Source organism: Scyliorhinus canicula, chromosome 6 (genome assembly GCF_902713615.1).
Source record: "Scyliorhinus canicula chromosome 6, sScyCan1.1, whole genome shotgun sequence".
Taxonomy (NCBI): domain Eukaryota; kingdom Metazoa; phylum Chordata; class Chondrichthyes; order Carcharhiniformes; family Scyliorhinidae; genus Scyliorhinus; species Scyliorhinus canicula.
Window position 1 is genome coordinate 112,512,490 of NC_052151.1, and position 24,985 is coordinate 112,537,474.

At 48.8% G+C, this 24,985-nt stretch overlaps 2 protein-coding genes across 5 annotated transcripts in view; one reads left to right on the top strand and one right to left on the bottom strand.

Moving 5' to 3' along the window:
• Nucleotides 1-6,582, bottom strand: part of fam228a (family with sequence similarity 228 member A) — a 43,180-nt gene extending 36,598 nt beyond the window's left edge. The window contains exon 1 of one of the 3 annotated variants that reach the window (XR_005460976.1): nt 6,252-6,582. Coding sequence is in view for 1 of the 3 variants with exons in the window: in XM_038799901.1 (XP_038655829.1) it covers nt 6,252-6,353 (102 nt within the window). In the remaining 2 variants the exon portion in view is untranslated. Of the gene's footprint in view, nt 1-5,556; nt 5,577-6,251 lie in introns of those variants that run through there. The other 2 variants (XM_038799901.1, XM_038799902.1) reach the window with 2 other exon arrangements.
• The window catches only part of pfn4 (profilin family member 4), a 51,202-nt gene continuing 32,036 nt past the window's right edge, over nt 5,820-24,985 (top strand). The window contains exons 1-2 of one of the 2 annotated variants that reach the window (XM_038799903.1): nt 5,820-6,037; nt 10,834-10,962. In XM_038799903.1, the coding sequence (XP_038655831.1) occupies nt 5,942-6,037; nt 10,834-10,962 (225 nt within the window). In that variant the 5' untranslated portion in view covers nt 5,820-5,941. Of the gene's footprint in view, nt 6,038-6,731; nt 6,805-10,833; nt 10,963-24,985 lie in introns of those variants that run through there. The other variant, XM_038799905.1, reaches the window with a different exon arrangement.

Below are 24,985 nucleotides of genomic sequence, written 5' to 3' on the forward strand. Positions count from 1 at the left end.
TCCAGCAGCAAAGGAAAGAGGATTTAGAGGATTTGGCCAAAGTGGTGGAGCCACTCAAGAGTTGCGATTGAGAAAGTGGAGCAGAGGAGACTCAGGGCCTGGCGATCCAGAAGGGGGAGGGGGTTTGCCAGGAAGAAGGCATGGGGGGACAGGTGTTGATTCTTTGCTTGAGGAGTGTGGGTTGTTGACATCGGTGCGGTTGGCATGGCACAGTTGGGAAGGGAGAGATGGTGGAAGACATCAGAGGGTGGGCCTGGAGGGGTGCATGACACAGGCTGGCACAAAAAGGAGGATGGATGATCGGCAGGGAGGGGGGAGGGGGGGGGGGGGAGCCCCCGACCAGGCTAGTCAGGTGGAACGTGCGAGGGTTGAATTGGCCGGTTAAGCGGTCACGTGTGTTCATGCATTTGAGAAGTCTGAAGGCAGACGTTGTGCTTTTGCAGGAGACGTACCTGAAGTTGGGGGATCAGACGAGGCTGAGGAAAGGATGGGTGGGGCAGGTGTTCCATTCGGGGCTGGATATGAAGAACAAGGAATGTAGCACTGTTGGTTAATAAGTGGGTGACTTTTGAGGTGGGGAGCATTGTGGCCGATCAGTGTGGTCAGTATGCGATGGTCAGTGGGAAGTTGGAGGGATATCGGTGAGTCCTGGTAAATGTTTATGCCCCAAATTGGGATAACGTGGACTTTATGAGGCAGGTGTTAGGGAAGATTCCGGCCCACGCGCCGCGTTGAGTGGATTTGAGGTGGTTCAGGGGGAGGCCAAACGGCCGCAGTGAAGGTTAGATGTGGGGATGTTGGCAGATGAGGGGGTGTGCGAGAAGGTGAAAGCTGCCATCGGAGCTACGTGGAGTTGAATGATACGGGGGAGGTCACGCTGTGGGAGGCACTCAAGGCGCTAGAGAGGGTGGAGCAGGGGGAAGAGGGCAAGGGTGATAGATGAGATTCAGAGGTGGCGCCGGAGGAGGGATGTTAAGGGAGAGACAGAGGCTCCTGACAGAATTTGGATTATGGCCATAGGGCAGTTGCAGAAGGCCAGAGGGGCAGTGTGCGAGTACAGGTGGAAGGTGAGCATGATGCTGGCCAAACAGCTGAGGAAGCAGGCAGCGGCGAGGGAGATCGTAGGGTGAGTGACGAGAGGGAGAATGGGGCATTTGAGGCCTTTTATAGAAGGTCTAAGAGCTGGAGGCCCCGATTGGGCTGAGGGAGGTGAAGGATGGCAAGGAAGCCATGCAGACAAGGAAGGCCGTGGGGCCAGACAGGTTCCCAGTAGTTTTATAAAAGGTTTGGGGAGGAGCTGGTACCACTGCTGGTGAGGACGTATCATAAGGCGAGGGAGAGAGGGAGGATGTTTCCCCCACACTGTTGCAGGCTCCCAATCTTAAAGAAGGATAAGGACCCGGAGCAGTGTGGGTTGTACTGCCTGATATTGCTGCTGAATATTGATGGTAAAATGATGGCAAAGGTGCTTGCATCGTGAATTGAGGAGTGTGTCAGGGTGTTAGGGGATGGCCAGACAGGACTTGTGAAGGGAAGGCAGTTGTCTGTGTATATGCGGGGGCTACTTAATGTGATTATGATACCCTTGGGGGTGTGGGGAGGGGTGGGGTGGTAGGAGGTGGAGGTGGTGGTGGCAATGGAAGCGGAGAAGGCTTTTGATTGGGTGAAGTGGGCATATTTGTTTGAGGTGCAGGGGGGCTTGGGTTCGGGCAAGGGTCTGGCAGTTGTACAAGGCTCCAGTGTCAAGCGTTCAGATGAACCAAGTGAGTTTGGAGTACTTTGGGCTACGTTACGGAATGAGACAAGGATGCCTGCTCTCCTAGTTGCTTCTTGCCTTGATGATCGAGCCATTGGCAATGGCGCTTAGGGCATCGATGGAATGGGGAGAGATTGAACGGAGGTTGTTGCCGGGCATAGCGTTTTGTTGTACACAGACAAATTGTAATTATATATTTTGGACCCGATGGTCAGCATTGGACCGATTACGGAGATGTGGTGGAATTTGGTGGTTTTTGGGATATAAATTAAACATGGGAAAGAGTGAGGTGTACCCGATCAATGACAGAGGGCAAGAAAGGAGATTAGAGGAGTTGCCGTTTAGGGTGGTGGGAACGAGCTTTAGATACTTGGGTCCAGTGGCAAGGAACTGAATTTGGTTCGATTGGTGGAGGGAATAAAGGGGATTTAAGAGGTGGGATGTATGTGTTGTCACTATCGCTCGCAGGGCGTTTGCAGACAATGAAAATGATGGTGCTGCCAGGTTTCTGTTCGTGTTCCAGAACCTCCCCGTCTTTGTCCCCAAGTCTGTTTTTAGGAAGGTCAGTAGGGTCATTTCGGGGTTAGTGTGGGCGGGGAAGGCCCAGCCGATGAGGCAGGCTTTTTTGGAATGTGGTGAGGGAGAGAGGTGGTGTCATGTTGGGGGATAAGTTTAAGAGCTCTGTTGTTCGCACCTCTGCTGTTCTCGCTGGCCAGGTACTCTGTGAGCCCAGTGGTGGTGTTGCGTTAAGTGTGGGGGCAATGCAGGCAACATTTTGGTTTGAAGGGCATGTCGCTGTGGGCACCAATTTGCAACAATTCCACTTAGCCCCGATAGCAGCCCTCACCTGCTCGCACACCCCCTCATCTGCCAACAGCCCCACATCTAACCTCCAGAAGTTTGTGCCAGCAGGGCTGGACACAAGGTATTAGGAATGGCAGCAGTTGGGGATTGAGAATTTTGGGGACTTGTTTATAGGGGCAAATTCACAGGGCTGGAGGAGTTGGGGGAATTGTGTTAGTCACCCAAGGGGTTTTAGGTACCTGCAGGTACAGACTTTCATGAGAAAGGTGCTATCCTTCCCGAGGACTGCTGTATCCGGTGTTGCAGGATACGTTTTTAAATTGTAAGATAAAATAGGAGGGGATTGTTGGATATTTATAAAGAATTAATGGAGAGGGAGGGAGATAATGGAAGATATTAAGCGCAAGTGGGAAGAGCTGCGTGGGGGAGGTGCGGGCCGGGACATGGACAGAAACCTTGCAGAGGGTGAATGTGTCTTCATCATGTGTGAGGTTGAGCCTCATCCAGTTTAAAGTGGTGCAGAGGGCCCACATAACAATAGTGAGATGAGCAGGTTCTTTGCGGGGCTGGAGGTAAGTTGTGTGTGGTGTGCGGCGAGGGGGAGCATGCGAATCACATCCACATGTTCTGGGCATGATCAAGACTGAGGGGGTTCTGGCACGGATTCTGAGATGTGATGTCCGAGGTGCTGGGTGTGGGACTGGTTCAGAGTCCGGAAGTGACGATATTTGGTGTGTCAGAACACCAGGGGGAGGTGCGATGTATTGGCCTTTGCCTCCCCGATAGCCCAGAGATAGATTTTCTTGGGTTGGCGGGACTTGGAGCCATTGAGAGCAGGTGTGGGCGAGCAATCTGGCAGAATTCCTAAGGTTGGAGAAGGTCAAGTCCGCTCTGTGGGAGTCGGAAGAGGGGTTCACCCAATGATAGAAACCATTCATTAATTTCTTCAAAGAGTATTGAGGGGTCAGCAAGGCTTCATCCGGAGGTGAAAACCGTTCATTGATTTCTTCAAGGAGAATTGAAGGGGAGGGGGTAGGAGGTTAAAATGGGGGAGACGAGATGTGGCCGGGTGTTGGTACTGTATCAGGGGGGGTTTGGAGATCTGTGATTGTTTGTTGGGTTGATGTGTTGTTCTTCTGATATTCTGTGAATATATGTAAAATGCCTTGAATAAAAATATTTTGTTTAAAAATCAGAGTGTGTTGTCAAAGGAGATTGACGCACTACTGAATGCCAGGTCTGAGGTGTTCTAGTCAGGCGACCCTGACCTATACAAGAAATCCAGGTACAACCTCCACAAAGTCATCAGCCGAGCACCGTTTATCACAGGTCCCCACAAATGGAGACCAGACGAATGGCACTTGGGGGGAATCTGTAGACCGCGGTGGTGGGGGGTGGGGTAAGGAAATCAGGGAGCGGACATCTTCAACCTCTCCATACTCTGTTCCAAGGTCCCCACCTGCTTCAATAAGACCACCATCATACCGGTGCCAAAAAACCAAGCAATGTGCCCCAATGAACATCGCCCGGTGGCCCTAACATCAATCGTAATGAAGTGCTTCGAGAGGTTGGTGATGAGGCACATCAACCCCAGAATGCCTAGATCCATTGCGATTCGCATACTGCTGCAACCAGTCCACAGCAGAAGCCATCTTCCTGGCCTTACACTCATTCCTGGAGCATCTCGACAACAAGGACTCCTACATCAGAGTCCGATTCATTTAAAAAAAAAACATTTTATTAAGACATTTATGATTTTATAACAATAAACAATACAAATACAAATGTACACATAGTTCAGTGTGTAACACATCCCTCCATCTCCCATTGCTCCCGCCTACTCTAAACACAAAATAGTCTAACTCTATCCCCCCCCCCCCCCCCCCCCCCCCCCCCCCCCCCCCCCCCCCCCTTATTGAATCTGCTGACAGTTTAGTTTTCTCCGAAGAAGTCGATAAACAGCTGCCACCTCTGGACGAACCCTAACGTTGATCCTGTCAGGGTGAACTTAATTTTCTCAAGTTAGAGAAACTCAGCCATGTTACTAACCCAAACCCCTGATTTAGGGGGCTTTGTGTCCCTCCACACTAATAAGATCCGTCTCCGGGCTACCAAGGAGGCAAAGGCCAAAAAATCAGCCTCTCTCACCCCCTGGACTCCCAGATCAGACTCCTATTCATTGATTACAGCTCCATCTTCAACACCATAAACCTAGCCAAGCTCATATCAAAGCTCCAAAAACTAGGACTTGGCTTCTCACTCTGCAACTGGATCCTCGACTTCCTGACCCATAGACTTACAATCAGTAAGAATAAACAACAGCTACTCCATGATAGTCCTCAATACCGGGACCCGAAAGGCTGCGTATTTAGCCTCCTACTATACTCCCGAAACACACGACTGCATGGCAAAATTAGTCTCCAACTCCATCTACAGGTTTGCTGACGACATGACCAAAGTGGATATCATCACGAACAATGAGTCAGAAGACAGGAGGGAGATAGAAAACCTCGTGGAATGGTGTAATGACAACAATATCTCCCTCAATGTCAGCAAAACTAAAGAGTTGGTCATTGACTTCAGGAAGCAAAGTACTGTACACACCCCTGTCTGCATCAACAGGGCCGAGGTGGAAATGGTTGACAGCTTCAAATTCCTAGGTGTGCACATCACCAAAAATCTGTCCTGGTCCACTCATGGTGATGCTACAACCAAGAAAGCACAACAACGCCTATACTTCCTCAGGAAACTAAGGAAATTCAGCATGTCCACATTGACTCTTACCGTCTTTTACAGGTGCACCATAGAAATCCTCCTATCTGGCTGCATTGCAACCTGTTATGGCAACTGCTCAGCCTAAGACAGGAAGAAACTACAGAGTCCTGAACACAGTCCAGTCCATCACAGGAACCCCCACAATTGACTCGGTCTACACCTCCGACTGCTTGGGAAAGCAGGGAGCATAATGAAAGACCCCTCCCACCCCGCTTACTCACTCTTCAAACTTCTTCGGTCGGGCAGGAGATACAAAAGTCTGAGAACACGCACTAACAGATTCAAAAACAGCTTCTTCCCCACTGTCACCAGACTCCTAAACAACCCGCTTATGGACTGATCACCTTATGGGTATATAATTCAGATGTTTACAATTTCAATGATAAGGCTGTTCCGACACTACCCCGACATCACAAACGGGGCTCAGCACGGAAAATAAAAGGTCACCAAATCCCAGGACCCCCCCCAGAGCAAGGAACCCGGCCAAACATAAACCCGCCCCCTCTCGACATCCTCTGTAACTAAAACAGAACGCACTGGACAGTCTCAGCAGGTCTGTGCAGAGAGAAGGGGAGCTAACGTTTGGACCTGGACGGTTCTCCCAACATGCAAACGGCAATTCGCGCACCGACTGCAGCCTCCGGGACGGCGAGGCTCTCCAGTTTGAGACCACTGACTCGCTTGTTGGACAGTTCCCTCTCGGTAGGTGCCTGGCAACTAACAGCAATAAAAAATAGGGGGGGATTTATTGGGCGGCGTCTCTCTCAAAAACGGCGCGGGCCCGGAGGAGGGAGGCTGGAAGTCAACGATTTGGGTATCGGTCCATAAACATCACCCGGTTAATGGGGACGAGGAGCGAGTGATGGGAGGGCAACAGTGCGAATCATGTCCCCCCCTTTCCCCTCCCCTCACTCACCACCCCGCCGCTGGTGAATGGCCGGTGAACGCTGATGTGACCCGAGCTGCCCCTTCTCCAACTCATGGGGGTCCCGCTCGCCCCCGGCGCGCATGCACACATCCTGAGCGCGGCCTCCTGGCGCGCGTCCCAAACTCTCTCGCGCGGTGGCAACAGCAACCCTCGTCTAGCTCAGCCCCGGCATGGTTTCCATGGCCGAACGTGTTTTGCACTGTGCGCCGCCACCGTCTTTCCAGTGGAGGATGGCGGAGCTGGGCTGTTTGTTCTGGTGGGGAGGAGAAACCGTCCGGCGGTCGACGCGGGACGGTTTCTATGGCGACACGACTCCATCAATGGTTTGAGAATGACAAGCCCTGATTGATAGCCTCACCGACCGATCACCACAGTGTACTGGGTGGTCACCCTCCCACCCCGCTAATCTATCCAATCAGAGTGTGCGGGGGGCGGGGCCTATCCCTCCTCATTGTCCCGTGGCTCCGCCCCTCTGCTCCGGCCTGGCGCTGGCAGCCGATCCAGGAGCCCCGCCCAGGGGAAAGGAGGGATGGAGGGTGAGGTATGAGGGTAGCGTCTTCGCTCACTCACTTACTAAATTGGTGATCAGGAACATGAAAATCCTTAGTCTTTTGGTTAAGACCCCTTTTGGGGGCAGCACGGTGGCACAGTGGTTAGCACTGCTGCCTCACACTGCCAGGGACCCGGGTTCAGTGCCGGCCTTGGGTGACTCTGGAGTTTACGCTTTCTCCTCGTGTCTGCGTCAGTTTGCTCCGGTTTCCTCCTTACAGTAGAAGTAAGTGCAGGTTAGGTGGATTGGCCACTCTTTTGAAGTCAACCAACAAAATAGAAGAAAGGAAACAAACTTGAGGACAAAGCAAAAACAGCCACTCCTGTCAGGGACACTGCCCCAAACGTAACAAAGATCACCAGAATCTTTAAAACATCAAATGAGAGTGCAATTCAAAGGGTCAATAAAGCATGCCAACCCCTATGGTGCCCACCAGGCATGGAAGGCCTCAATGGTGCCCATGCATACCGCATGCTCCCTTTCTAGGATCACCTGGCCGCGAATGTAGCCGCGGAAGAGGGATATACAGCCTGGTCGGACGACCCCCTTGATCGCCTGCTGCCTGGATCTAGAAATGGCATGCTTCACCAGGGCCAGGAGTAGGTTCACAAGGAGGTGCTGTTTTCCCTGCCCCGCTCCCCACCGGGTGCCCATAGAGCAGGAGCGTGGGGCTGAAGTGCAAACAAAACTTCAACAAAAGATTTGACAAAAAGCTAAAATGGGGGTGCAGCCTATAACGCGTAACATAGACGTGGTCCACGGACTCACAAGGCTGCAAAAATAGCAGGCTTCTTGGGAGTCAGCGAACCGGTGCAATCGCTTATGGGGCATGGCGTGCACCGAGGAAACCGCCATCCTCACATCACCCCCCCCCCCCCCCCCCCCCCCCAACCTTCCCGTGACACTCTGCTCCCGGGGACATGACTTTGTCTATGCCGGCTTGGGGTCGCACACATCACCGCCGCCTCCCTTTTTGACCCACGCTGAAGCAATGTCAGGCCCAGTACCCGGTGCTGAGGCGTCAATGGGCCCCGGATGAGATGGAGTGTTTGCGGGGCAAGGTGTGTAATTAGCCCCCAAGTCGGTGTTCTGGGGCACAGGGTTCTCTTGGCCGGCAGGGTCGGAGTGTCGGGCCGATCCCCACCTTGCCTTCTCAAAGGCCTTGCGGCTTTGCAAATGTCCTTCCTCCTCCACACCAGAAGCCAATTGGTCGACGGGTACCACCGGCATGGTGTCCCCTCGTGGGGTGGGGTGGTAACATCAGGGGAGGGGGCAGCGGGCCAGCTGATGTCCGTGGTGGCCTTGGATGGGAGACTTTGAATCCCCCCTCCAATACCTCTTCTCGGGTCAGGCAAACGAAAACCTGGCACCGGAAGGAGTATATGTGCCTGAGGGGAGCATCCCTTCAGCTAAGAGGGAGTGGTGCAACCTCGGAACGTACCTCCCCAAGTAGTTGGAGGAGCTCCATAGGGAGGTCGGGCGGAACGTTGGAGAGTATGGCCCTCTCGGCGGTGGCCCCAAGTAGGTCTTGTCCACTGAGAGCCCCTTTTCAAGGGCGAGCTGAACTGCCCTCTCGACTTTCCTGTAGATACGAGGCGGCCACAATGGCCGAGGGGCCAACAACCCCGGCCATTGTGCAAACACATGCCTTTATGGTGACGGTGGGGTGAGCGCAATACTTAACCCTCAGTTTCCGGGTTATCAACCGGAAGGGTGGCAAGGCTGTGGGAATAGTGGAGGCCGCGTGGCCACCACCCCCGCATAGCTGGCTCTGGACTGCCCCGCCACCGGCATAGGTGGAGTGGCCGTCAGGACAAGAGTCATGCCCACTTCAATGTGGGCTTTGTCGTGTTGTAGTAGATTAGAAAATAGACTGGTTTAGGGGAAGAACAAGGTGGAATAATGTATTCTTCTCCCAGGAAGGTATGCGGAGGAACGACGAAGGAAGGGAAGAGAGAGCAAAGGACACAGCGGGTGGAGGAGGATTTCGGCACAGGAGGGTGGGGCACCTTAGCTGAATTGGTGCCTGAGGTAGGAGACTGTTGAGACTCCTGTGAAGCTGGGAGGATAGGTGAGCACAAGGAGATCTTCAGCCCGCAAGGAAGCCCAGCAAAACCTCAGTCCGTGCCCCCACTCCAGGACGACCACAACGATGTATGTAGGTGCTTGTTTGCGAGGTCTTCAGCCTGAGTAGGGTTCAGCAAACAACACTGGAATCCGACGTCCTCCCTGCAGAAATAAGCCCCTGGTGTATGGGGGTCTACAACCCGAGAGGGACTCAGCAAACAAACTGTCCATGCATCCCCCGTCTCAGAAACACACCTGATGGAAAATGAGGGCTTTGTCCTTGCTGAAGGAAGGTGTTGATGATTGGGAGAACCAGGCTCTCAGCCCGGGAGGGGCCCAGCGAACAAGCTGTCCAAAGGGCTCTGTCCCCAACTCAGTGTTGAATCTTGAAGTCGCCTTGTCTTTCTCTCCTTCCTTCCCTCACGTCTCCATCCTCCAAGCAACTCAGCAGCAAACATCACTGAGAACAGGCAGTAAACTGGGCAGCAGCAACAGACAGAGAGCAGTAGCAGCAGCCACTCTCCGCCACAGCAAGAACCTCAGAACTCCAAAGTCTGCACTGGGAGTGCCTGCTTTGGATTGGACATGCTAAATTACCCCTTAGTGTCCAAAAGGTTAGGAGGGGTTACGGGGATAGGGTAGAGACATGGGCTTGGGTAGGGTGCTCTTTCCAAAGGCCGGTGCAGACTCCATGGGCCGAATGGCCGCTTCTGCGCTGTAGGGATTCTGTCATTCTAGTCTATCAAGCCCAAGATGAGGGGCAATGAATTTTCTTGTTAGCTTGGATCTTGTATGTCTTTCTTGTGGGAATCTTAGAACACCAGGTTAAATTCCAACAGGTTTGCGTCAAATCACTAGCTTTCAAATCACTGACTCACCTGATGAAGGAGCTGCGCTCCGAAAGCTAGTGATTCAAAACAAACCTGTTGGACTTTAACTTGGTATTGTAAGATTTCTTGCTGTGCCCACCCCAGTCCAACGTCGGCATCTCCATGTAATTTCTTGTGGAAACCATGAGCTGGGTTTTCCGGTCCGTGTGTTAGATCAGCATAATTAAAGAACATTATAGTCACATGTCCATTAAAGCCTAAGGAAACCGTGTGTTTCTCGGTGGTGTGCCATTTGCTAGTGGCGGGATTCTATCTTCCCGCTGCTTGTCAATGGGATTTCCCATTGAAGAATGTCCACTCTGCACATTCCATAGAATCCCTACAGTGCAGAGGTAGGCCATTCGGCCCATCACGTCTTCACTGGGCCTCCAAAAGAACACTCTACCCAGATCCACTCCCCAGTCTATATCCGTAACCTAACTTGCACATCCCTGGACACTAAGAGGCAATTTAATGTGGCCAATCCACCTAAACTTGCAGATCTTTGGATTGTGGGATGAACTCGGAGCACCCAGAGGAAACCCACGCATACATAGGGAGAACATGCAAACTCCACACAGATAGTCACCCAAGGTCAGAATCTAACCCAGGATGCTGGCTCTGTGATGCAGCAGTGCTAACTACTGTGCTAGCCAAAGCATTGGCTTTGTAACTTGAAGAATGGAGTTGCAAACAACTGAGTTGCGAGAATTCCTTCACCTGCACCTACCTTACTTCAACCTTATCAATGGCATGTAGACATCAAGTTATCAATACCATAATGTTTATATAGCTGGCTCATTTCAACGTTTGTTCAGTAGTGACTTTAAGGATGTCAATGGCGGAAGACTCGGCGATAGTGATGGCATTGAAGGTTGGCTGGATGGAAGGGTTGGTGTGGATGCTCAAGATCATCATTTCTTGGCAATTTTCTAGTTGGTTAGGCTATTATTTTCTAGAGAAGACATTGTTAAAAAGTGCTGGGAGAAGATGATGTCCAAGTAACCAAACCCAAACAGTGAAGAAAACACAGGTTAAAATATGCTTTTAATGTTTTGAATTACTGTTTATTTTTTCTTCACAGGATACATTTAAATTGAGTGAGTACCAGGATTTATTAACTCAGGCTCTTCTTGCAACAAATCATGTTCAAGACTGTGCAATCATAAGGTTGAAAACTTCCTCAGTGGTGTCAATCTCCCTTGGATTTAAAGTAAGAATTACATTTGTTTTACTTTTGGTGATAAGTTCAGTATCTTCAGATGTAATGTTTGTTCTGTTGACTAAGAAAATCAATCTCTGGTTCCAGAAGGGGAAGATTGACTCCCCTATAGGGTGTGATTCTATAGGATTCTCACAAAGTGACAATATGGGACTATGCTCTGGCACACTGGGAAAAACTCTCAATTTCCTATGTGGTCAGTCCACCCTGGCTTCCAGTGATATACTGAGCTGCATAAGAATTATACATGGCTTAAAGGAGTTATTTGCACCTGTGCAACCAACCTATTTTTCAAAATTCTGTCGATTACTTCAGGCTCCATCCCTTAATTGCAGATGGAAAAGCATACAACCAAGAAACTGCACTGTATGTTACTGCAGCATTTAAGGACCCAGCTGGATGGCTTGAGATCAACAGACTCCTTAGGCTTTAATGGACATGTGACTATAATGTTCTTTAATTATGCTGATCTTGGATCTTGATGTGGTAGTGTTAACAAAGAACTTTATACTTTGTCTTACAACACAACTATTTATTACTAACATTATTCTAAAGGGTTACTATAATGTCTAAGATTAATACAGTTGGCAATAATGGCCTAAAATTAACTTACACTAAGATACTACAGAGCTACTCTGATATGCGACTGCTATCCACTCCTTACTAACACCTTATCCTCGAACACATGGTGCATCTGGGTTACGTGCCTGGATACTCGCATCACCTGCAGGTCGGATGCTAGGGCGGCACGGTAGCACAGTAGTTAGCACTGTGGCTTCACAGCGGCAGCGGCCCAAATTTAATTCCTGGCTTGGGTCACTGTCTGTGCGGAGTCTGCATGTTCTCCCCGTGTCTGCGTGGGTTTCCTCCGGTTCTTTAGTTTCCTCACACAGGTCCCAAAAGACGTGCATGTTAGGTGAATTGGACATTCTGAATTCTCCATCTGTGTACCCGAACAGGTGCCGAAATATGGCGACTAGGGGCTTTTCACAGTAACTTCATTGCAGTGTTAATGTAAGCCTACTTGTGACAGTAAAAGATTATTATTAGAACTACAACATAGATCATAGAACAATACAGCACAGAACAGGCCGTTCGGCCCTCGATTCTATTCCACACCCGAACCACTCTCTGAGTAAAACATATAACTTCGAATACACATACAGATGATGGTGATCTAATATTATATACAGATGATAGTATACCTATCATCACATTCTCCTTTCTTTCAAAATGATTTTGAATGATAAACATGTACATTCAAAATCTATACAAATACATTGATTTTAGTCATGTAAAACTGCATGCATGCAAATGTGACTGTTCCTCAGTTCAATCAATCACGCTGGTGATGTTCATAAATTAAGTCTGTCGGATTGTCTTCGAACACTGGTGGACCGTCGCAGTGCCTGAGGTGACAATGAGGTAGTCTGGTTATTTTCCGGGAAGCCAGCTTGCTCATTGGTTGCTTCAATGTTCGGTGTTTCCACAGCCATGTGGATAATATCAGGCGTGTGAGGAGGAGCAACCCCATCGTCCATCGTCAATATTGAGCCTTGATCCGTGAGAACAAAAGAGTTAGATCTGCCTGTCTTATGACTTTGGCGGTCATGGACCATCCTTGTGGTGTCTCAACCCTAACAGTATCAACTGGTCCAGCATTCGGCTGGAGTGGTTGTAGTAGTATGTTTGTTTCTGGTTTTGAGCAGCGGTTTTCTGTATTATGGGCTTATTATGGATTTTTTCAGGAATGTTGGGAAGTGTCCGCAGCTTCTTTCCCATTAGCATAGAGCTGCAGCGAATCCACTACTCAGTGGCGTGGTGTGGCATGCCAACAGGGCTAGATACGGGTCACTGTGTGAAGCAACAACTTTCTTGAGTAGAGTCTTAGCAATGTGGACTCCTTTTTCTGCTTGCCCATTGGATTGAGGGTAGTGAGCACTGGAGGTGACGTGCTTGAAATCATCTCCCAGCAAAATCCTGCCACTGAGGGACCATTGTCACTCATGACAATTTGAGGTTTGCAATGACATGCAAAAAATTCTTTTGCACATCGGATCAGGCTGGCACTGCTGGAATTCAGTAGTTTCATTACCTATGGATAGTTGGAGTAGTAATCAATTAGCAGTATGTATTCAGTGCCATCCAGGTAAAACAGATCAACCCCGACCTTTATCCGTGGTTTATTGACTAACTCACTTTTAGTCAACACAGAATTTACAGTACATAAGGAAGCCATTCAGCCCATCGAGTCTGCACTGGCTCTTGGAAAGACCACCCCACTAAAGCCCACACCTCCACCCCATCCCGGTAACCCAGTAACCCCACCTAACCTTTTTGGACATTAAGGGCAATTTAGCAAGGCCAATCCACCCGACCTGCATCACAACTTTGGACTGTGGGAGGAAACCGGACCACCCAGAGGAACCCACACAGACAGGGGGAGAATGTGCAGACTCTACACAGACAGTGACCCAAGCTGAGAATCGAATCTGGGACCTGGAGCTGTGAGCAACAGCGCTAACCACTGTGCCGCCCATTGTGCTACCATGCCGCCCATTCATGGGTTGCTTGCGTTGATGATTCTGATATCTTTGGCATGTTTCACAATGTTCCACTGTTCGTTGAATGTCCTGATTGATCCCTGGCCAATAAACCGATTCTCTGGCCCGCCTCCTGCACTTCTCAATCCCCAAGTGCCCTTTGTGAATCTACCTGAGGATCACGTGCCGTAATGAATGTGGAATACTATTCTGTTTTTCCTAAGCACAATGCCATTGATGTAGCTCAGTTCGTGCCTGACGTTCCAGAATTTGGAGCATGAGTCTGTAGGTCATCTCTGTCTCATATGCTGGACAGCCTTCTGCATCTTTGTCTCAGCCTTTATCAATTTGGACTTGTTGTCTGATACAGGCAGGGTTTCCATCACCAGATCGACCTTTCCCGGTAATATTTCAGGGATGTCTTTTCGTTCCTTATTGTCGGTTGCTCTGGAAAGGACATCCACAACTACTATACACTGGCTCAAAGTCATACCTCTGTAGCTTCATGATTAGTCTCTGGATTCAAGGTGACATCTCACTTCGGCTCTTTCGAATAATGCTACACTAGTGATCTGTGATCGGTCTCCACAATGAATGTTGGCAGGCCGTAAACGTAATCGTGGAATTTTTCAATTCTCAACACTAGTCCGAGACATTCTTTCTCGATTCGGGCATACCGTTTCTCAGTTTCTGTCATTGACCTAGATGCGAATGCTACCGGTTGCCATGACTTGTCAGCGTTTTCTTGTAGCAAAACTGCTCCTGGTCCATTCTGGCTGGCATCAGTCGATATCTTTGTGTTCTTTGCTGGGTTAAAGAACGCTAAAACTGGTGTGTTGGTCAATGCATTTTTCGGGTTTGACCACTCTGTTTCACGACTGTCAGTCGATTCGAACAGAACAGCCTCACGTATTAAATTCCAGAAGGGCACTGTTTTTAAGGCTAAGTTGGGGATGTATTTTCCCACAAAATTCACCATTCCAAGCAAACATAGTACCGCTTTTTTATCATGTGGATGAGGCATGCTGACAATGGCTTTTAGCTTCTCAGGATCAGGCTATACTCCTTGTGCTGATTTGTCTCCTAAAAAGGTGATCTCTTTGAGCCCAAACTGGTTCAGGTGGAGGATAGGAGACCACTAATAAGAGCTGTGAATAATCAAGCCTGGAGGTCACCAGGGCATGTGTAGAATTTCAGTGGTTGAGCTCCAGAGTGAGGATTATGATCCATCTCAACTTTCATCTGAGGTCCCTCATCATATATTATCTTCAGCCAATTGATTCAGTCCACAAGACATCAGGATATGGCTGAGTGCATTGCTACAGCAAAGATATGAGCCCAAACAACATTCCGACTGCAATGATGGAGACTTTTGTTCCAGAACTAGATACATCTCTACCTTCCTCAGTACAGCTACAATTCTGGCGCCTACCTAACACAGTAGAAAATTGCCCAGGTACATCCGTCCTGACTACAGAAAGCAGGACAATAAATCAATTACCACCCATCAGTCTACACTCAATCCTCAGCAAAGTGATTAAGTGAGAGTGCTACGAAACAACATTTATTCACCAATAATGTACTCTCCAGTGTTAAGTTTAGGTTCTGCCAGGACCACTCATCCAGATCTCATTACATTGGTCATGGGTAAAGGCTGAACTCCAGAGGTGAGAGTTATTGTCCTTCACATCAAGGTAGTATTTGACCAAGTGTGGCATTAAGGAGCCCTATCATTTTTTTTACTCTTATGTGTGATGTGGGCATCGCTGGCTAGGCCAGCATTTATTCCACATACCTAGTTACTCGAGAAAGTGGTGGTGATGAGCTGCTATCTTGAACTGCTGAGTCCCTGAGGTATAGAAATACCCACAGTGGATTTTGACCCAGCAAGAGTGAAGGAACGGCGATATAGTGACTTCGAACGAAACCTCCAGGTGGTGGTGTTCCCAGGTATCTTCTGCCATTGTTCTTCTAGATGGTAATAGTTGTGGGTTTGTAAGGTGCTGCCTCACCTGAACTTGGTGAGTTCCTGCAATGCATCTTGTAGATGGCACACACGGCTGCCACTGTTTGTCAGTGATGGAAGGATTGAATATTTGTGGAAGGGGTACCAATGAAATGGGTTGCTTTGGCCTGGATTGTGTCAAAATTCTTCAGTGCTTTTGGAGCTGCACTCATCGAGGCAATTGGAGAGTATCCCATCACGCTCCTGACTGATGCCTTGTAGATTGTGAATAGGTTTTTGGGAGTTTGAAAGTAAGTTACTCGCCACAGGATTCCATTGACCTGTTCTTGTAGCCACAGTATTTATATGGCTAGTCCAGTTCAATTTCTCGTCAATCATAATCCCCAGATGTTTCAGTGATAGTAATGACATTGAATATCAAGGGGCGATGACAAGATCCTTTCTTATTGGAGATGGTCATTTCCTGGTACTTGTGGGGTACAAATAATACTTGCCACTTATCACCTCAAACCCGGATATTATTCAGGTCTTGCTGCACTTGGTATATACTGCTTCAGTGTCCGAGAAGTCATGAACGGTGTTGAACATTGTGCAGTTATCAACAATCATCCCCACTTTTGCCCTTATGATGGAAAGAAGGTCATTTATGAGGCAGATGAAGAAGGTTGGAAGTTGGATGCTATCGTGAGCAAACATTGTAGTGATAGATAGATAGAGAAATACAGCACAGAACAGGCCCTTTGGCCCACGATGTTGTGCCGAACTTTTGTCCTAGGTTAATCACAGATCATAGAATTTTGGACACTAAGGGCAATTTATCATGGCCAATCCACCCAACCTGCACATCTTTGGACTGTGGGAGGAAACTGGAGCACCCGGAGGAAATCGACACACACAGACAGAGAGGATGTGCAGACTCCACACAGACAGTGACCCAAGCCGAAATCGAACCAAGGACCCTGGAGCTGTGAAGCAATTGTGCTATCCACAATGCTACCGTGCTGCCCTTAAGAAGTTAACCTACACTCCATTATTCTACCCTAATCCATGTACCTATCCAATAGCCGCTTGAAGGTCCCTAACATTTCCGACTCAATTACTTCCACAGGCAATGCATTCCTTCCCCCCACTACTCTCTGGGTAAAGAACCTACCTCTGACATCCCCCCTATAAAGTAGTCCCCCGTTATACCGCGGGTGTTGGGGTCCAAGACAGCCACCCGCATTGCATCCGAGCCGCGGATATCCGCGGGTCTAAAAAAAAACTTACATCCATCACTTTTAGTGTGGCGCTTGTCGATGTTAAAGCGCGACATCGCCTGACCACTGACAGATGAAAAATCAGGGGAGAAAAACCCTGACTTCAACATAAAAAGGTTTGTGAGCGGTGTGAGTATAAACTCAGGTCATTTGGAATTAAGAAGCTCTGTTCCGGTTGGGAGAAAGGCAGGAAACAAAGCGACCGGTTTCCCGGTTGAAGGCAGACTGCCCCCTCCGAAAGTTAGGCCTCTCCCTCTCCCGCCTGCTGCAGTGTGCTGTCAGAGCGGGTAAAACAAGGGCACATTCCTCTCCTTGCTGGATACGGAATCTTCAAACAACCTGCAGGCCGGCCCTGGCCTGGGGACAATGGGAAAAGGGACTGACATTCAGCACAGGGCATGGACGCTGCACTTTACCCCATCACTCTCTTTCGCCACCTTTTTTGTGAAAAAAGTTGGGGTCCATAAGCACCCCCGCCGTATATCGCGAACCGCGGTATTGCGGAGCGCGGTATAACGGGGGACTACTGTACCTTCCACCATTTACCTTAAATTTATGTCCCCTTGTAATGGTTTGTCCCGCCCAGGGAAAAAGTCTCTGACTGTCTACTCTATCTATTCCCCTGATCATCTTACAAACCTCTATCAAGTCGCCCCTCATCCTTCTCCGTTCTAATGAGAAAAGGCCTAGCACCCTCAACCTTTCCTCGTAAGACCTACTCTCCATTCCAGGCAACATCCTGGTAAATCTCCGTTGCATCTTTTCCAAAGCTTCCACATCCTTCCTAAAATGAGGTGACCAGAACTGCACACAGTTCTTCAAATGTGGCCTTACCAAGGTTTTGTACAGCTGCATCATCATCTCACGGCTCTTAAATTCAACCCCTCTGCTAATGAACGCTAGCACACCATAGGCCTTCTTCACAGCTCATTCCACTTGAGTGGCAACTTTCAAAGATCTATGAACATAGACCCCAAGATCTCTCTGCTCCTCCATATTGCCAAGAAGCCTACCTTTAACCCTGTATTCCGCATTCATATTTGTCCTTCCAAAATGGACAACCTCACACTTGTCAGGGTTAAACTCCATCTGCCACTTCTCAGCCCAGCTCTGCATCCTATCTAAGTCTCTTTGCAGCCGACAACAGCCCTCCTCACTATCCACAACTCCACCAATCTTCGTATCATCTGCAAATTTACTGACCCACCTTTGAACTCCCTCATCCAAGTCATTAATGAAAATCACAAACAGCAGAGTACCCAGAACTGATCCCTGCGGTACGCCACTGGTAACTGGGCTCCAGGCTGAATATTTGCAATCCACCACCACTCTCTGACTTCTATCGGTTAGCCAGTTCGATATCCAACTGGCTAAATTTCCCACTATCCCATGCCTCCTTACTTTCTGCATAAACCTACAATGGGGAACCTTATCAAATGCCTTACTAAAATCCATGTACACAACATCCACTGCTTTACCTTCATCCACATGCTTGGTCACCTCCTCAAAGAAGTCAATAAGACTTGTAAGGCAAGACCTACCCCTCAAATCCGTGCTGACTGCCCCCTAATCAAGCAGTGTCTTTCCAGATGCTCAGAAATCCTATCCCTCAGTACCCTTTCCATTACTTTGCCTACCACCGAAGTAAGACTAACTGGCCTGTAATTCCCAGGGTTATCCCTATTCCCTTTTTTGAACAGGAGCACGACATTCGCCACTCTCCAATCCCCTGGCACCATCCCTGTTGACAGTGAGGACGAAAAGATCATTGCCAACGGCTCTGCAATTTCATTTTTTGCTTCCCATAGAATCCTTGGATATATCCCGTCAGGCCAGGGAGACTTGTCTATCCTCAAGTTTTTCAAAACGCCCAACATATCTTCCTTCCTAACAAGTATCTCCTCGAGTTTACCAGTCTGTTTCATACTGTCCTCTCCAACAATATGGCCCCCACGTTTGTAAATACTGAAGAAAAGTACTCGTTCAAGACCTCTCCTATCTCTTCAGACTCCATACACAATCTCCTGCTACTGCCCTTGATCGGACCCACCCTCGCTCTAGTCATTCTCATATTTCTCACATATGTGTAAAAGGCTTTGGGGTTTTCCTTGATCCTACCCCCCAAAGATTTTTCATGCCCTCTCTTAGCTCTCCTAATCCCTTTCTTCAGTTCCCTCCTGGCTATCTTGTATCCATCCAGCGCCCTGTCTGAACCTTGTTTCCTCAGCCTTGCATAAGTCTCCTTCTTCCTCTTAACAAGACATTCAACCTCTCTTGTCAACCATGGTTCCCTCACTCGACCATCTCTTCCCTGCCTGACAGGGACATACATATCAAAGACACGCAGTACTTGTTCCTTGAACAAGTTCCACATTTCACTTGTGTCCTTCCCTGACAGCCTATGTTCCCAACTTATGCACTTCAATTCCTGTCTGACAGCAATGTATTTACCCTTCCACCAATTGTAAACTTTGCCCTGTTGAACGCACATATCCCTCTCCATTACTAAAGTGAAAGTCACAGAATTGTGGCCACTACCTCCAAAATGCTCCCCCACTAACAAATCTATCACTTGCCCTGGTTCATTACCAAGTACCAAATCCAATATGGCCTCCCCTCTGGTCGGACAATCTACAGGAAGTTGGAAAAGCTTCCTGGACACACTGCACAAACACCACCCCATCCAAACTATTTGATCTAAAGAGATTCCACTCAATATTTGGGAAGTTGAAGTCACTCATGACTACTACCCTGTGACTTCTGCACCTTTCCAAAATCTGTTTCCCAATCTGTTCCTCCACATCTCTGCTGCTATTGGGGGGGCTATAGAAAACTCTCAACAAGGTGACTGCTCCTTTCCTATTTCTGACTTCAACCCATATTACCTCAGTAGGCAGATCCTCCTCGAACTGCCTTTCTGCAGCTGTTATACTATCTCTAATTAACAATGCCACCCCCCTACCTCTTTTACCATCCTCCCTAATCGTGTTGAAACATCTATAACAAGGGACCTCCAACAACCATTTCTGCCCCTCTTCTATCCAAGTTTTCGTGATGACCTCCACATCGTAGTCCCAAGTACCGATCCATGCTTTAAGTTCACCCACCTTATTCCTGATACTTCTTGCGTTGAAGTACACACACTTCACCCCATCTCCTTGCCTGCAAGTACTCTCCTTTGTCAGTGTTACCTTGCCCACTGCGTCACCACACGCTTTGGCGTCCTGAATATCGGCTTCCTTAGTTGCTGGACTACAAATCTGGTTCCCATTCCCCTGCCAAATTAGTTTAAACCCTCCCGAAGACTACTAGAAAACCTCCCTCCCAGGATATTGGTGCCCCTCTGGTTCAGATGCAACCCGTCCTGCTTGTACAGGTCCCACCTTCGCCAGAATGCGCTCCAATTAACCAAATACCTGAAGCCCTTCCTCCTACACCATTCCTGCAGCCATGTGTTCAACTGCACTCTCTCCCTATTCCTAGCCTCGCTATCACGTGGCACCGACAACAAACGAGAGATGACAACTCTGTCTGTCCTGGCCTTTAACTTCCAGCCTAACTCCCTAAACTTGTTTATTACCTCCACACCCCTTTTCCTACCTACGTCGTTGGTACCAATGCGCACCACGACTTCTGGCTGCTCACCCTCCCCCTTCAGGATCCTGAAGACACGATCCGAGACATCCCTGGCCCTGGCACCCGGGAGGCAACGTACCTTCCGGGAGTTTCGCTCGCGACCACAGAATCTCCTATCTATTCCCCTAACCATTGAATCTCCTATTACTATTGCTTTTCTATTCTCCCTCCTTCCCTTCTGAGCCCCAGAGCCAGACTCAGTGCCAGAGACACGGCCGCTAGGGTCTTCCCCCGGTAGGTCATCCCCCCCCCAACAGCATCCAAAATGGTATACTTGTTTTGAAGGGGAACGGCTACGAGGGATCCTTGCACTGTCTGCCTGTTACCTTTCTCGCCCCTGACTGTCACCCAGCTACTCTTGTCCAGTACCTTGGGTGTGGCTACCTCCCTGTAACTCTTCTCGATAACCCCCTCTGCCTCCTGGATGATCCGAAGTTCATCCAGCTCCAGCTCCAGTTTCCTATCACAGTCTCTGAGGAGCTGGAGTTGGGTGCACTTCCCGCAGGTATAGTCAGCAGGGACACCGGTGGTATCCCTCACCACCCACATCCTACAGGAGGAGCATGCAACTACCCTAGCCTCCATCTCCTCTTACTTCAGAATATAGCTGCCCTGTAGACCAACTGGACCTCCGCCCTCCGATTCTGCTCCCAGTCAGCTGTACTCTGTAAACGCCTGGCTCCCTTCTCGCTCTTTGCGGAAATGAAATGAAAGGAGTATCTTGCTCCCTCCTCACCTAACTCCCTCAGTCACCAAACTCTCACTGTAGCACTCAAATGCACCAAGTTCAGCACTGTCCTAGAGATGAGATGATTGACCTCAAACCACCACAGCCATAATCCTCTGTGCCAGGTATGACTCCAACCAGCAGATGGCTTTCCCCCAACTCCCATTAACTCTAGTTTTGCTGGGGCATCTTGATGCCATACTTGGTCGAATGCTGCTTTCATACTGTTGACAACCATTTCCATCACTATGCTTATGATCGAGAGCAGAATGATGGAGCGGTAATTGGCTGGGTTGGATTTGTCCTGTTTCTTGGATATAACTGGGCAATTTCCCACATTGCATTAGGTGCCTGTGTTGTAACTGTACTGGAACAGGGCAGCGCGGTAGCCTTGTGGATAGCACAATTGCTTCACAGCTCCAGGGTCCCAGGTTCGATTCCCGGCTGGGTCACTGTCTGTGTGGAGTCTGCACATTCTCCCCGTGTGTGCGTGGGTTTCCTCCGGGTACTCGGTTTCCTCCCACAGTCCAAAGATGTGCAGGTTAGGTGGATTGGCCATGATAAATTGCCCTTAGTGTCCAAAATTGCCCTTAGTGTTGGGTGGGGTTACTGGATTATGGGGATAAGGTGCAGGTGTTGACCTTGGGTAGGGTGCTCTTTCCAAGAGCCGGTGCAGACTCGATGGGCCGAATGGCCTCCTTCTGCACTGTAAATTCTATGATATCTATGATAACAGCTTGGCTCGGAGTGCGGCAAGTTCTGAAGCGCCTGTCTTCAATACTATTGCTGAAATATTGTCGGAATCCATCGCTTTTGCGGTTTTCAGTACCTTCAGCTGTTTCTTGATGTCAAGTGGAGTGAATCGAACTGGCTGAAGACTGGCATCTGTGATGCTGGGGTCAGCCAGAGGAGGTAGAGATGGATCATCCACTCGGCATTTTTGACTGAAGATTGTTGCAAGATTGTGCTGGGCTCCTTCATCATTATGGATGGGAATATATGCGGAGCCTCCTCAATCAGCAATTGTCCACCATCATTTATGGCTGGATGAGGCAGGAGTGCAGAGTTTAGGATGATCCGATGATTGTTGAATTGCTTAGCTTTGTCTATTACTTGTTGCTTATGCTGTTTGGCATGCAAGTAGCCCTGTGTGGTAGCTTCACCAGGTTGACATCTAATTTTTAGATATAAGACCATAAGACCATAAGACATAGGAGTGGAAGTAAGGCCATTCGGCCCATCGAGTCCACTCCGCCATTTAATCATGGCTGATGGGCATTTCAACTCCACCTACCAGCATTCTCCCCGTAGCCCTTAATTTCTCGCGACATCAAGAATTTATCTATCTCTGCCTTGAAACCATTTAGCGTCCCGGCCTCCACTGCACTCCGCGGCAATGAATTCCACAGGCCCACCACTCTCTGGCTGAAGAAATGTCTCCGCATTTCTGTTCTGAATTTACCCCCTCTAATTCTAAGGCTGTGCCCACGGGTCCTCGTCTCCTCGCCTAACGGAAACAGTTTCTTTGCGTCCACCCTTTCTAAGCCATGTATTATCTTGTAAGTTTCTATTAGATCTCCCCTTAACCTTCTAAACTCCAATGAATACAATCCCAGGATCCTCAGCCGTTCATCATATGTTAGACCCGCCATTCCAGGGATCATCCGTGTGAATCTCCGCTGGACACGCTCCAGTGCCAGTATGTCCTTCCTGAGATGTGGGGCCCAAAACTGGACACAGTACTCCAAATGGGGCCTAACCAGAGCCTTATAAAGGCTCAGTAGCACATCGCTGCTTTTATATTCCAACCCTCTTGAGATAAATGACAACATTGCATTCGCTTTCTTAATCACAGATTCAACCTGCATGTTTACCTTTAGGGAATCCTCGACTAGCACTCCCAGATCCCTTTGTACTTTGGCATTATGAATTTTCTCACCGTTTAGAAAGTAGTCTATGCTTGGATTCTTTTTTCCAAAGTGCAAGACCTCACATTTTCTCACGTTGAATTGCATCAGCCATTTCCTGCACCACTCTCCCAAACTGTCTAGATCCTTCTGCAGCCTCCTCACTTCCTCAGCACTACCTGCCTGACCACCTAACTTCGTATCATCGGCAAACTTCGCTAGAATGCCCCCAGTCCCTTCATCCAGATCATTAATATATATGGTGAACAGCTGCGGCCCCAACACTGAACCCTGTGGGACACCGCTGGTTACCGGCTGCCATTCCGAAAAAGAACCTTTTATCCCAACTCTCTGCCTTCTGTCAGACAGCCAATCCTCAACCCATGCCAGTAGCTCACCTCGAACACCATGGGCCCTCACCTTACTCAGCAGCCTCCTGTGTGGCACCTTATCAAAGGCCTTTTGGAAATCCAGATAGACCACGTCCATTGGGTTTCCCTTGTCTAACCTACTTGTCACCTCCTCAAAGAATTCTAACAGGTTCGTCAGGCACGACCTCCCCTTACTAAATCCATGTTGACTTGTTCTAATCCGACCCTGCTCTTCCAAGAATTTAGAAATCTCATCCTTAACGATCGATTCTAGAATTTTACCAACAACCGAGGTTAGGCTAATTGGCCTATAATTTTCCATCTTTTGTCTTGATCCTTTCTTGAACAAGGGGGTTACAACAGCGATCTTCCAATCGTCCGGGACTTTCCCTGACTCCAGTGATTTTTGAAAGATCGCAACCAACGCTTCCGCTATTTCTTCAGCCACCTCTCTCAGAACTCTAGGGTGTAGCCCATCGGGGCCAGGAGATTTGTCAATTTTAAGACCTTTTAGCTTTTTTAGCACCATCTCTTTTGTAATGGCAACCATACTCAACTCAGCCCCCTGACCCTCTATAATTTTTGGGATATTACTCATGTCTTCCACTGTGAAGACAGACGCAAAGTACTTATTAAGTTCTCCAGCCATTTCCTCGTCTCCCATCACTAGCCTTCCGGAATCAGTTTGAATTGGCCCAATGTCTACTTTGGCCTGTCGTTTGTTTCTTATGTATTGAAAGAAACTTTTACTATAATTTCTTATATTACTGGCTAGCCTGCCTTCATATTTGATCCTCTCCTTCCTTATTTGTCTTTGTTAACCTCTGTTTGTTTTTGTAGCCCTCCCAATCTTCTGATTTCCCAGTGCTTTTGGCCACTTTATAGGATCTCTCTTTTTCTTTGATACATTTCCTGACCTCCTTTGTCAGCCATGGCTGTCTAATCCCTCCCCGGATAATCTTTCTTTTCTTGGGGATGAACCTCTGTACAGTGTCCTCAATTATGCGTACAAACTCCTGCCATTTTTGCTCTGCTGTCTTCCCCACTAGGGTTTGCTTCCAGTCGATTTTCGCCAGTTCCTCTCTCATGCCCTCGTAATTACCTTTATTTAACTGTAACACCATTACATCCGATTTTGCCTTCTCTCTTTCAAACTGCAGACTGAACTCAACCATATTATGATCGCTGCTTCCTAAGTGTTCCCTTACTTTAAGATCTTTTATAAAGTCTGGTTCATTACATAGCACTAGGTCCAGAATAGCCTGCTCCCTTGTGGGCTCCATGACAAGCTGTTCCAAAAAGCCATCTTGTAAGCATTCCATGAATTCCTTTTCTTTGGATCCACTGGCTACGTTATTTACCCAATCCACCTGCATATTGAAGTCCCCCATGATCACCGTGACCTTGCCTTTCTGACATGCCTTTTCTATTTCCCGGTACATGTTGCGCCCCTGGTCCTGACCACTGTTAGGAGGTCTGTACATAACTCCCATTATGGTTTTTTTGCCTTTGTGGTTCCTCAATTCTACCCACACCACATGACTGGGACGAGGATGAGTAGGTTCTTTGGGGGTGAAGATAGGTGTGGCAGGTGCTCGGGGAGTC